Below are 14391 nucleotides of genomic sequence, written 5' to 3' on the forward strand. Positions count from 1 at the left end.
AAAAAAAACCTTTTTTATAACCTCTCCAATCACTATCAGTGGTTCTATCGCAATTCATTATATCAAGCGTTTCCATGTAACAAAAATTGTTTTTTCTTCATGAAGCTTAAAAATTTCCTAATCCTACCCGCAGTTAAAAATTATTTGAACTTGTTGCCATCTTGAAATGACAAGCTATAACATTAAATGTTGGCAAATAAAAGAAAATTATAACTTCTACTCATCATAGCTAAATACACAGGATAATAATTATTAATATTGAAAATGGTCTTTCATGATACAGGACAAGTTAAAGTTTCTCTAGTTTTCTCTATATATTTTTCACACAAAGAGGATCCATGACAACCCATATGTACCCTCCTAATCTACAAGTAGATATAGACCCATTATGACCTTCTAAAATAGACATTAAATCGGCATTCACAATAAGTTAACTCAGTAACAATTCTTAATTATGTTTAATAAAGGCGAAAATGAAAGCAAAATTTCATTATGAGTACAGGTATTAACTCTAAGGCACGTGGCAAAGTTTAATTGGTGAGATATATATAAGTAGCAAGTATTGTAATTTGTAGATGAAAGTGGCGAAAACATTGAAGGTAGTGTGCGTTGCAGAATGCCTCACGGAAGGGAATTGTATTTTATTTGGAGGTCGTCAGAAAGTAGTTGCAAGAACCACATATTCTGGTCATTCCACAAAGTCTCTAACGTGTCAGCCCCGTTGCCATGAGTCCCCTGTTCCAAGCCCATGTTATCGAAAGCCGTCCACATATGGTGAGGCGAATTGGAAGGAAGTTGGAGCTCCACGGACGATGAGTCCGAGTAAGAGGCAGTGGAGTGGTTGCTGGGGTTTCCAGTTGGGTTTGGGTCGAGTTGGTTGTGAGATGTGGGCTTAACCCGCTCCAGCAAGCGGGGCATCCACACGTAACGCAACGTGTCTCTGAACTGTTTGCTGTTCACATCGCACTTGAGCTGCTTCGCCTGTTTTATAACTCTTGTTCTCCAATAGTTTTTTATTTCGTTGTCAGTTCTTCCTGGCAAGTGCTGAGCAATCTTCGACCACCTATTCAAACATTCTATGCATCTTATATACATACATGTTACATCAAACATATGTAGAGTGAGTTTTACTTTTATACCTATTGCCCCAGCGAGAGTGAAGGTCCAGAATCAATATTTGTTCTTGGAGTGTGATATTTCCACGCCTCACATCGGGGCGCAAGTAGTTTAGCCACCTTAATCTGCAGCTTTTCCCACTCCTCCTTAGACCTGTGTATTTATTTAATTTTAATGAAATATCATATAATAAAATGAAATCATGATATATATATCAATATATCATGCTAGTATAGTAATAAGTTAATTAGAAGAAAGTGTAGATGCCTGCACATCGTGCGACGGAATTCCAGTGACCTTCGCCGTGGGTGGTGATGTAATTAACTAGAATGGTGTCCTCGTCAACGGTCCATGGACCTTTTCTGAGAGGCGAATCGATTTGATCATGCTGCGGGTGCAGTGGGGATGCAGCTTTCTTAACATCCATGAGTCTAATGTTGGTGTTTAATTTGGAAGAGAGAAGATGTGGATGTGGGTAGGTTATGTTGATGGATAGGTTCACTTATATATAATAGTAACAGAGTGGGATAAGAATAAGAGTAAGGAAGGAGTAGGGGTAGTAGGACACTCCAACGTTTCACTCCACGGAACCAAAAAGGACGCGGACCACACAGGGAAAATGCATCACATTTTCTTTCATTTTTAATTACTTATAATATATACTGCTGTTACTATTACTAATAATAATATAGTTAGTAGAATAATTTTAATAGTACTTATGCTATTGGCTTCCTGTTTGGGGTTTGACTAGTTGACTCTTCTTGCTTCATTATCCCTCCGAGTGACGCGCAAACAATTGGATTAGTGCAAAGGGATCTTGTGTCTGCTAAACATTTCACACTTTTATTCCTCCAACTAATAATACATATTCCTCCCCTTTTGTTTTTTTTCCTTTCTCTTCTTCAAACACCCAAAACTACTGCTTTTTTTTTTATATTCAAATAAATGTTAACAAGTGTTTTTAAATAGATTTAATGCAGTTATCAACTTTTAAGAAATTTTTAATTAAGTTTCTAAATTAAATAAAATTGTAATAAATCTTTTATTTTCTATTTTAGTCTGTGTGACTAGCTCTATGTTCAATATGTGAAATTTAACAAAATACTTTTTTATATTCTTGTACCTCATTAATTTTATTAATTTAATATTTCATGGAACCCTTTATGTCTATTAAATTTTAATTTATATCTAATAAAATTTTCGTTATTTTCTTAATCACTAATTTCCTAATTCTTAATTTTTAATTACTTAAATTTGCCTGGTCTCCGTAACCATGAACGTGACCCTTAAATTGTTTCCAAACCCTGAATTTGGTTGTCCCGCATATATATTGAACATATAAAAAATATTTCGTCAAATAAATCATTAATTTCAAAGACTAAATTAATAAAATATTAAAAATGAATGACTGAATTACAATTTTCTTTATTTAAAAATCTAATTAAAAATTTTCAAAAATGTTGAGTATTAAACTTTTAAAATATTCATTAAAAATTCAAGTGAAGCTAATTTAATATGTTTATTAGATTAAAATGTTAAAATAATTTAAGATGAATTATTAAAGTGATTACAAAAACTAATGAAGTATATTCTGTATTAAGATTATTTTTATTACTTTGGAATAATGAATCTTAATGCATAATTATACTAAAATTACATTTTTTTAATCAATCATAATTTTAAGGTTAACTAAAAAGTCGTTCATTATTTTAAAGTTTACACTACAAAAATATTTATACTAACATTAAAGACTTCATCGATGCAACAGGCCAACAGCCAACAAGCATGATAGTTAAACATTAATATATAAAAAAAAATGTAATAAAAACACACATTTAATTATATAACTTGATTATACCTCTTTTTAATATATAAAATCAATTTAATTACTTCAAAGAATAAAAAGATAATTAATTTAGATAACATTATTAAATTTATTGATAATTTATATAACTGTTTAAGTCATTCTTAATATTATTGAAATTTCATTCTCCTTAATTTATTTCTATCTAATTAATGAACATATATATACCTAAGGGTAGTTTTTTTTTTTTTTTTTTAACATAAAAAGTATAATCAATACAATAGAAAATTTGAAATTAAATACATCTTATAATATATACAATATATATATATATATATTATAAAAATTCCAAAATAAAGTTATTATAAAAAAATATATCAACATACCATTATTTTGAATAAAATTAAATTCAAGTTTATTCAGTAAAGTTATAAATTTTAATTTTATGGATGAAAAAACATATGATTAGAAGAAAAAAAAACATCTTACTAAATACAATATATAGTAAAAAAATTTATAAAAATTAATGATGGATATATTATTATTATTTTAGTATTATTTTATATCACTTATATCGATATATATTATTAATATTTTATTATTATTTTATATCACTTACTATTAAAATAATTGTGTTAGAAAACATTGTGCGGCATTCCCGTGTTGATATATAAGAAGCAAGGCACGTGGCTGCAATCCCTTTGGCCTTAAAAATATCTGCATCGGTCTTCCAGCTTGAATTTTGTCTAATCAATAATCATAATTTTTAATAAAAAATCAATTATTATATTGACAGTTGGTTTAGTTTCACATTTTATGTGCTGGTGTGTGTTGAATGCTGTTGCTTTCACGTCTTTTTCATTCTCTAACACGTGCTATCCACACTGTTCCAATCAATTTTAAGGAATTCTTCAATTATGTAGGCTATACCGGATGGAAAATTACTAACATATATTCATTTTCTCTTTCATTATGCTTTCACCCCAATTTTATTTTTATCCATTTATTTCTATCACATTACCTATCATTTTTATTATTATTATTATTTCCACTGGTTTTTTATTTCTTTTCTTTTTCTATCCCTCTTAGTTCACCTTTAAAATAGAATGTAGGATTATCATTAGTCATTCGGTATCAATAAATGACATGTAATCTTATCTATCCTATCCATATTAATCATATATATGTTTAGTTTTATAATCATAATTTTAAAAATCGAATTAGTTATTAGGTATTGAATTAGTGGATTAAAGATTGAATCTATGGGTCACTAATTGAATCATATGACCTAATTTTTATTAATTTTTTAAAAAATAACTATCTTAAATATATTGTATACTTATAAATTTTAATAAATTCATATCCTATTTTAAATTTCAATTTCTATCTTATTTAAAATTATTTTTTTTTATTTTGTATAAAGAAATATATATAAAAAAATTACATGTTAAACTGTATATTAATAAAAATTAAAAATATAAATAATATGCATGTATATAATATACGTGCAATTGATATTACAAAATAATATATATAATATCTACATAGATATTATATTATTAAATATATAATTTAAAATTAATAATATACTATAAAAGTTATTTAAGTTACATATATTACAAACAAATACATTAGAACAAATGATCATCTTTATGTTTGATAAGACTCTTTACTCTTCCATGAGCATGATTCAATTTCATATTTTTCAATTTTCTTTTTGTAAAATTATTTTTTAAATGATAATTGTAAAATTTATTTTTAACTTCAGTCTTTCTTTAATTTATAAGCTTTTTAAATGTCTTGTTAATCACATTTATTAATTTTTAATTTTGTCTTTTAAGTGTAAACAATATTATCTCACCTTGATCACTAATTTTTTTTTATTGGTGTTCTAGTCTCAAAAACGTACTAGAGATAATTTAGCAATCATCCTAAGTCAGAATATTCAAAAGGTGTATGCTCTTCTTTTTGAGCTCGAGACCCCTATTTGTACTGAAATTATATTCTAGAAGTAAATCTTGTATTCGTTAATGTGACTCTGTAAAGCATAAAAAAGTTATTTATTACCATTAATAATCTCACAAATCATACTATTACGACTTTTATCTAACAATTTTTGTCATTTTGACTATAGGGAAGCAGTCAACCATCAAGCAAGTCCTATTCTAATAGTGACATAAGTGGTTTAATTGTTGCATCCATGTCAATTGAAGTTCTTGTCAATAAAACGGTCAAGTAAAGGACTTGACGAAACACAATCCTCCAAACTTGAGTGTCAAAAGTGTAGAAAGTCTAAGTGATTGACCTACTTAGTTGCTCAAAAGTCCAAACGATACAAACCCTCTATGCTTAAGTGTCAAAAGTGTGAAGAGTCTAAGTATTTGATCTACTCGGATAGTCAAAAGTTCCAACAACACACAACTCCAAGCTCGAGTGCCAAAAGCCGCAAAGAGTCTAAGTGCTCTGCCTACTTGATCGATCAAAGCCCCAAACAATACAACATTGTCACTATTATGAGGTTGCAAATGTCATATGGTGAGTCAACTCTGGTTGCTATGACGGAAGTGTAGGGAGTTGTTTATGTTTAATGATTTAGAAAGACTTAGTGGTTGGTTGTCAGGCTATATTAGTGATGATATTATGTTGTATTTATCACATGGTGTAGTCATCTTATATTTATGATTTGACGAAAATTTTGCTAAGTGAGGTGATAAATCACACTTGTTGATATATGCCCAAACTTTAATAAATTCTTGAATGCTCGAGTAATTTTTTTGGTATAATATCTTATAGTCTAGCGGTTGATTCAAGTCATGCCTAGTCCTTATCTTCCTCGCTTGTTGGTGTACAACCAATTCAATTGCGTTTGTCGATATACAACCGATTCAAGTCACTTTTCGTCCTTGTTTTTTGCACTTGAAGGTGTACGGTTGATTCAAGTCATGCAATGTTTGTTGATGTATGACTAATTCAATTCATGTGTCATTATCGTCTTTCACACATGTTGATATACAACCGATTCAGGTCACGTTGCACTTGTCAATGTACGATCAATTTAAATAATGATTTTTTGTTGTCGTTCGTGCGTGTCAATGTACAATTAATTTAAATAACATTTTTTTTGTTGTTGTTCGTGCGTGTTAGTGTATGATCAATTCGGGTTAGGCAATATGTCATTTATTTTTTGTTATGTTGAATGTCATCATATTAGTCCTTAAATTAAATTTTTGTGATATTATTGTCTAAGTTAAGTTAATAAAAAAATTATTTAATTAATTATTGTTTCTGTATGAAAAACGTACTAGGATTAACCTAGTCAAATCTCTAAAGATAGAACATTCAAAAGTGTAATTTGTTTGTCCTTTCTTTAGGGTTAGGTTTTTATACTTGACTATCATAAGTTTATGAACTCCGAGAATTTCATAATTTCATATGATAGTTACTTATCATTAGATATCATATATTAGTATGTGATATTGATTGTTAAAGATAAGATTATAGACTAGATTATCCAAGGTTGGACTAATTTCGACTTCCTTTAAGCATGATCAGTTAATCATATATTAAATGAGAGATCAGATTAATCTTATCAACTTTTTATTCCTAACTTAATTATCTATTAGTCGATCAGGTCAGTTTGAATCCGACTCAAATTAAGAATAAGATAATTTGCCACTTATTTCATCTCCCTAATTCTAGGGGTTCATATTGAAATATATTTGAAATGATACACTTGTTCACTAGTTCTAAATTTAAAAAGTATAAGATTTATGACGAATTAGATAGACGATATTAGTAGTATCCTATCGGAATATATACATAGAGGTACAATTATAATTTATCAAATTAAATGATTAAATTAATGAAAAATTCATTCCAAAATATAAAAATAAGATGGTTGTCGATTTGGTGTTTCAGGATTAACTTCACTCGTTAACGTTAAATTCATTTCTTGCACCCCGTTAAAGAAAGAGACACGGTATTCGGTGCTTTGTAACAAAGTGATGGGATCGTGACGAAAGGCCACACGATATGTATACGCTAAATGATTTATTTTACAAGACCGACCTCTGTGGCGTGATTTTTGTGCTCCAACCTGACTATAATTTATGAGTTACATTATTTATGTAACAATCTTTTTCTTTATCTTTCTTTATCACACCATTCACTCAATTAAATATTTCTTTCTCCATTTCTTTTCTTTTGTATAATAAAATATTGTATAAAGTTAATGTTCAATCAGTATTTCTATTGTTCAAATACGTAAGAACCATGGAAAAGAAAACCATGAGACTGGTCCATGGTTTTTCCCCACTAAGCATGAATGGTATTGACCATGGAACGGGAAGCAAAACTGCACACTACCCACCACTTTTCTCTGCACACATACACGAATTTCTCGTTCGTGATTCATAGTGTGTGTTAGGTGACTAATATTGTAAGAACTCCGAGAAAATTTGTGCACTAAAAAGCTGAGTAGTCAATGAGAAAGAACGAGAATTAAGACTAAATGTAATTATCTCATTTAAGTGAGTGATCAGCGCAGACTAAAAAGGAGGAAAAACGTTCATGTTTATAGCTCGTTGACCAACAGATGAAAATCAAATAGCCATCGAATTGAAAAATTTGTTGAAGTCGTGAAGATTCTCTGAGATTATCCAATCGTATGAATGATGCAGGTTTGGTTTTATACTTTTATCTTTAAACAGAAATATGAGAATTTTCATCGCAAACATGGTAGTTCACAGTTCATATAAATTAAAATCTCAATCAAACACAACATCATGAAATTACACTAGTTATGGTTCAAGTTATATAAAATGATAAAAAGGAAAGTGTCATGTGATATACTAAAATGATATTTATATATTCATAATTTCCTATATATACATATATTTATTTATTTTCTTACAGCAATATAATTATATTTTTCTCTTACATTTTCTCTCTCTCTCTCTTCATTTGTTATGTACCAGGCTTAGGGTTGGATCCAAGGATCATCCCATAGAAGCATCGACTTTGGTCAACTAACACCATGAAGTAAAGTCGTCATTTACTACTCTAAAATAGCGTACAATTTGTCTACAAAGATCATGGGTCATGTGACTCATGAGTCATGAGTGTAGAAATCCAATTCACGATTCCTCTTACTAACATTAAATTTAATATGCATATGATAATCTATATAACATTTTTTTTTTATATTTTATATCTTCATGGTATCTGTATTATCCATATTGTTATCGGGGCCCACCTTGGTATCGACGTGAGTAAACCACGTCAGCTTATTAAATCAGGTGTTTTCTAACTGATAAGATAAACTAATAGGTCATGATCTTATCATATCATAACTAACTCCACCCTCACAAGGGAAAAATTGTAATTCATATCAAGGTACGTGCACTATATATATGAGACTTTTACACTATCAAAAACTAACTTAAACATTAGAGTTTCTTTTGCATGTATTCACCTCATTCAAGACTCACGAACCCACAAAGCAGAAGAGGCTCGTTGATCTTGCCCGAAGGTCGTGTTTACGCTGATCTTAGATAAGAACAGTATCATTTATTATATTTTAATTTTTTTTCTTTTCTCTTGTGTAATTGTATACATTATTATATAATTAGTTATAAAATAGTATTTTTTTTATAATCTATACCAAAAATATATTTTATTTAGTAATTGTTCTTACCGAAAATCTGTTGTAGAGCTGATCCGCCAAGTAAGATCGGTGAGCCTCCTTCACTGGTACGCTGGTGCTCCAAGATGGGGGTGGTACCTGCAAAAGAGACTCCGATGCTAAAGTTAGTGTTTGTGGGAGTATGAGTCTCGTATATGTAATGCACGTACCTTAGTGTGAATTAGGGTTGCTTTGGGCCTTGGGCCCGAGATAAGATATGATAAGATTAGATAGCAGATCTCGTCGGGAGCGAGATCTCTTGAGATCAGTTGTGATCTGCTCAAATGTCGAGCTGACGTCGCGTAGCGTGTGCTCGAGGTCATCTTGTGTTGTGATGCCGAGTTCCCGAGCTCGAAGCTCGGCTTCGCAGCACGAACAGTACACTAGCCCCCCGAGCTCCGAAGACCGTAGGTCGAGGAGTTAAGACCGAGCTCGTTAGGCAAAGTGACTTTTCATATGCGCTGGCCTACCAAGATGCTGTGTGTCATAACTGTTCATTTCCCGGAAACGTGCAAGTGACGCGTTGGAGGGAAGTGACGGTTATGCAATGATGGTTTATATCCGTCATAATGGCTTTCCATTAATGTGGCGTCAGGCTTGTCCCTTGGCTGACACGTGGCATGACCGTTTTGAATTTTGGAAGGACCTTTTTCTCTCCCTCGCGCCTCTTCCCCTTTTCACTTTACTCATTTTTCACTCTTCCAACTTCTTGCGCACGTTGTCTCTTCCGTCCTCCTGTCCATCTTCTGTCTTGATTTCTTCTGTTTCCGCCATCGTTTCCGGTAACCCGTCGTTGTTAGGGTTATTTTCTGACGAGGAGTACCAGGTACTTCCTTTCTACAGTTCTCTTTTTTTTTTTTCTTTTCCCCAGATCTTCTCTTTCTTTTAATGGCTGGTGGGAGTGGTGCCGGCTCTTCTGCGCCTGCTAGGGGCAAGGGGCGCGGTAAGGCGGTGGCTACCGGGAGAGCCGCCACCGAGAAGAGGGATCCGCCTCTGCCTCGGGGCCCGGAGCCAAGCATTCCTGGCTACGACTGGGTCAAGTGTGAGATGGCGGGGGTCCAGAGCGTCTTTCGGACCTTTATTGAGGTTAATAGGATCTCCAGGTCGTGTAGGGTTTGCGACCCTTCTATTTCCCGAATGATCTGGCTTGAACCCTGTCAGCCCGTTGAGGGCGTGTACATGGGGAGGTCTTCCGACCCTCCCCATTTCTATATGTACCACTATTTTTTTAGGGATTTAGGTGTCTGTCTTCCCTTCACTCAATTCGAGTGTGATTTTTTGAACCATGTTAACTCGGCTCCTTGCCAGTTGCACCCCAATAGTTGGGGTTTTTTGAGGGCTTTTCAAGTCCTGTGTACAGTTTTGGGGGTAGAGGTGTCTCTTCCCATTTTCCTTCATTTTTATCAACTGAAGTTAGGCGTTCCGCCTTACAGTATACTATCTCTGAGCGGGAGTAAGGATGGGGGTTTGTTTACTCTCTAATCCCAGTCGTATAAAAATTTCAAGCAAGAGTTTTTCCGGGTCGCTCTTGTGAACGTCGACCCCTTGGAGGATGGGGCGTTTTACTTCGGCGGGCTGCCGAAATTTCCCTTCTACTGGTGCCCCCGACCGTCTAGGTTTCATGGGGTAGGCCAGGTGAAGCTGACGGCCTCGGAGGTGGTCGCCATCGACATCCTCGCTGCACTTCCTCGCCCGCTGGATTGCAAGCTCGTTCTGTCGCTTGCGAACTCGACGTACAAGGAGAGGGGCTTGGAGAGTGAGTATTTTGTTTTTTGGTGGCTTGGGGTTTGTGTAGCTTTCTTTTGCTGATGTGCTTTGCTTCTTATCTGTAGGTATCATGGGGAAGAACTTGTGGCGTGAGCTCAAGCATCGCTACAACGTCACCGAGCTCGAGGTCCCCAATCCTCAAGAGGAGGATGTTCCCTATCTGAAGGTCAGCCGGAAGAGGAAGAGGGGAGCGAAAGAGGTCGGGGGGACCTCTGCCCCTCCAGATGCCGAGGAGGTGACCTCCAAGGCTGCTGATGCTAGTGCGGTGGACCTTACCGAGAGTCTACCGCCCAAGGGGGCTCCTCAGGTGACTTTTGAAGAGGTGGTTCAGGCTGCCGAGGTGGCGATTCCGGCCACCGAGCAGGTTGCTCATTCTGCCGAGGTGGTGAGTACCTTGTTGCTTTTGCTTTTTTTAATGTCATCTATTGTGTTTTTCTGTGTTCTGACCTAGGGCCGTCTTCTGCAGGCGGGAGATGCCGCTGAGGCGGCGACACAAGCTGCTGGGCGAGTCGCCCAGGCTGCCGAGGTGGCGGTTCCGGCCACCGAGCAGGTTATTCCTGCTGTTGAGGTAAGTAGTGTTCCCTAACTTTCGTGGTTTCCTGTATGTCACCTTATTTATTTTTTGACATGGGACTGACTTTCGCAGGCGAGGTCAGAGGTTCCTATTGCGGACCTTTCAGATGCCGAGCAGGGGACGCCAATTTCTGCCTCTGTTGAGGCTCGTGGAGGGGGTCCAAGTCGTGAGGTTCCCGTGTCCACCGTTGCAGCTTCGGCGCCGCCGTCTGGCTCGTCACAGGGGGCTTCCCGAAGCCAATACCTAGCCCATCGCTTCGGGAAGGGCCTTTCAAAGGTGCGGCTGGACCACGTGAGCGCCTCGGCCGACATGGACTCGTTGTGGAGTGCGGGGGTGACCGCTGAGAAGTTCTTCCCTCAGGGCTCGTTGAGCTCCGAGGACCAGGGGTTGATAGACGAGGTCGGCCCCGAGGATAGTTTCGACGCTGCCCAGCTCCTTCTGCAGAGGGCTATGGGCATCCTGGGCCACTAGAAGCCTAGGTGGGCCAAGCAGCAGGAGGACCTGGCCAAGCAGCAAGAGGACCTGGCCAAGCTGAGGGGCTGACTTCAACCCTGGAAGGATGCGAATAAGATCTTGAGGGAGGAGAACAAGGCTCTTAGTGCTGCCCTTGGTGAGGCGAAGCGGCAGGAGGCCGAGCTTCAATCTGCGCGGGGCGACCTTGCAAGGGTGCAAAAGTCTCTTGAGATCGCCTTGCGATCCAACGAGGCTTATGCTTCCCAGGTGGGGGAGCTGCAGGAGCTCGTCGCCTTCTCTCGGGGTCGCGCCCGCTCTTTGGAGGATGAGGTGACGTCTTCTCGTGGCCAAGTGCGGGCTCTGGAGGATGTTGTGACCTCTCTTAAAGGAGAGTTGGCGGCGGCGGCTGAGGAGCGCCTTCATAGCGAGGTCATTCTTGGTGGCCAGGAGGACGAGATTGCCACCTTGAGGGCGGAGCTTGCGGAACTGGCGGCGGGGAAGGCGGTCGTGGAAGGGAGGCTTGCGGAGGTCGAACGCTCCGTTGTGATGGAGCACAAGAGAGGCTTCCAAAAGGCTGCTCGTCAGGCACGGCTCCTTGCTCCCGGGTTTGACTTTTCCTCCATGCATGTGGAGAAGGTTGTCCTCTTTGGGAGGCTGGTTAAGGAGGACGATGTCGATGACAGTTCTAGTGAGAATGCCTCAGCCTAGGCCGCCTTTGTAATAGCTTAGTTTATTTTTCCCTTTTCTATTTCCTTATTTAGTATATTCCTTTGAACTCAAGCGTTAAACTCCGCAAGTGTTTTGTATGTATATTGCTCTTCGAGATTTGATTTTCCTTGCTTTGATTGTTTTTTTGTCTTGTCTTTGATTGTTTTTTGTCTTGTCTTTGATTGTTTTTCTGCCTTATCGGGCTCAATCTTGTTTTTAGAGTAGGATAGACTGTATTAAGGGTTCGAATTTGACCTCAAACGGTCGTCCTAAGGTTCGGACTTGACCTCGGGTTTGCGTAAAATGAATTGTATTGGGGTTCGTACTCGACCTCAATTTTTGTGTAAAATGAATTTCATCGAGGTTCGGATTCGACTTCGAATGAACGCGTCGAGGTTCGTATTCGTCCTCAATCTGGAGTAAAACGAGTTTTGTCGAGGTTTGACGTAAAACAAATTTTGCCGAGGTTCGTACTCGACCTCGATTTGGAGTAAAACGGATTTTGCCGAGGTTCGTACTCGACCTCGTTTTGGAGTAAAACGAATTTTGTCGAGGTTCGTACTCGACCTCGTTTTGGAGTAAAACGAATTTTGCCGAGGTTCGTACTCGACCTCGTTTTGGAGTAAGATGAATTTGTGTATTTCACCAAGGTCCGAACTCGTCCTCGAATTTAGAGTAATATGTGTTTAATGAAGTTCGAACTCGACCTCGAATAAGAGTGTTAAGGTTCGTACTCGACCTTATAATTTTAACGAGGTTCGGACTCGACCTCGGATGAGAGTGTTGAGGTTCGTACTCGACCTCGTTTTTTTAACGGGGTTCGGACTCGACCTCGGTTTGGAGTGTTGAGGTTCGTATTCGACCTCATAATTTTAACGGGGTTCGGACTCGACCTCGGTTTGGAGTATTAAGGTTCGTACTCGACCTTAGTAAGGGTGAAAGAGATTGGTTCGATTTTGTTTTTTATAAAAACAATAAATAAGAAAATGGATTCAGCAAAATGAGTAATTTTATTGATCGTTTTTGTGTGCCTCGTTAAAAACCCTCTCAGTCAAGGACTGAGGCGGGAAAAGAGTGCACAATTTTGTTCATACAGAAAGGAGAAATAGAACCTAATGAACTATGGTGGGGGGGACCCCCCTTGCTCCGGATGAGGAGATCTTCAGACTCTCGGCATAACACTGTCGAGATGTCTTCTGATTTGCCTTGACGGAGATGATCTTGCCGTCATTCCCTAGGAACTTCATGGTGAGGTGTGGAGTGGACACCACCGCTCCGAGCTGATTCAAGGTTGGCCTCCCGATGATGATGTTATAGAAGGTTTTGGCCTCCACGAGAAGGTATATAACCATGATTCTCCTAGTATCCGGGGGTACCCCGAACGTTGTCAGTAGGTCTATGTACCCGCGAGTGTGAACTCGCTCTCCTGCGAAGCCGACTAAGGGCTTCGTGTGCTGCTAGATGAGAGAATGGGGGACGTCTAGCCTAAGGAACGTTGGCCAGTACAGGACGTCGGCCGAACTTCCTTGGTCAATGAGTGTCTTCTGTACCTCCTAGTTGGCGACCTCCACCACGATAACCATGGGATCATCTTGGTTAGGGCTGACACCCGCGTAGTCCTCGTCAAAGAAGGAGATCGGAGGTGAGCTTTGGTGCGAGGCCGAGGTGGTAGAGTGGATGCAGTTGACATTCCGCAGGTGTCTTTTTCGGGCCGAGCTGCTAGCGCCTCCCCCAGCGAAACCACCTGCAGTTGTGTTAATCACTCCCCGTAAGGGGGCTGTCCTTGTCTCCTGGCTTACCTCGGCCTACACTACACCGCCGGCATTTTGTTGGGAGCCAGAGGGTTGGTCCGTGCGAGTTCCCGAGCCTCGCCCTCTGTCACGCCCCCGACCACCACAGCCTCCTCGGTGACCCTGCTGTCGCTAGATGTACTGGCCGAGGTGACCTGCCTGGATGAGCTCTTCGATGCGGTCCTAGAGCGTGCGACACTCCTCTGTGGTGTGACCGTGGTTCCTGTGGTACCGGGAGTGCTTGGACTTGTCGGCACTGTTGGGAGTGTGACCTGGTGGTGGAAGGGCGAGTAAGTTTTTGTTGCTGGCTTCTTCCAGGATGTGGACTCTGGGTGCGTTCAGGGGAGTGTAGAAGTCGTATCTCCCCCCTTTGTTTGCCTTAGCCGACCTCTTGAACTGACTGTCATTGTTGACTTTGACCTTGTTGTTGTGCCCCTGCTCTGGCTTTGCTGGTCCTTTTCCGCGAACCTGGTCACGGAAGGCGGAGTGTTCCTCC

The 14391-nt window shown here is 38.4% G+C and overlaps 1 protein-coding gene across 1 annotated transcript; it reads right to left on the reverse strand.

The window, feature by feature from the left end:
• Positions 1–230: 230 nt before the first annotated feature.
• On the reverse strand, positions 231–1618 carry LOC109809650 (MYB-like transcription factor EOBI). Its single transcript, XM_020373020.2, has 3 exons — positions 1384–1618; positions 1140–1269; positions 231–1063 (listed from the first exon to the last, which is right to left on the reverse strand). The coding sequence occupies exons 1-3, from the start codon at positions 1541–1543 to the stop codon at positions 622–624; spliced, it is 732 nt and encodes a 243-aa protein (XP_020228609.1). The 5' UTR covers positions 1544–1618; the 3' UTR covers positions 231–621.
• Between the last annotated feature and the right edge of the window lie 12773 nt (positions 1619–14391).

This window comes from Cajanus cajan, chromosome 7 (assembly GCF_000230855.2).
Source record: "Cajanus cajan strain Asha chromosome 7, NIPB_CcT2T_4, whole genome shotgun sequence".
NCBI lineage: Eukaryota > Viridiplantae > Streptophyta > Magnoliopsida > Fabales > Fabaceae > Cajanus > Cajanus cajan.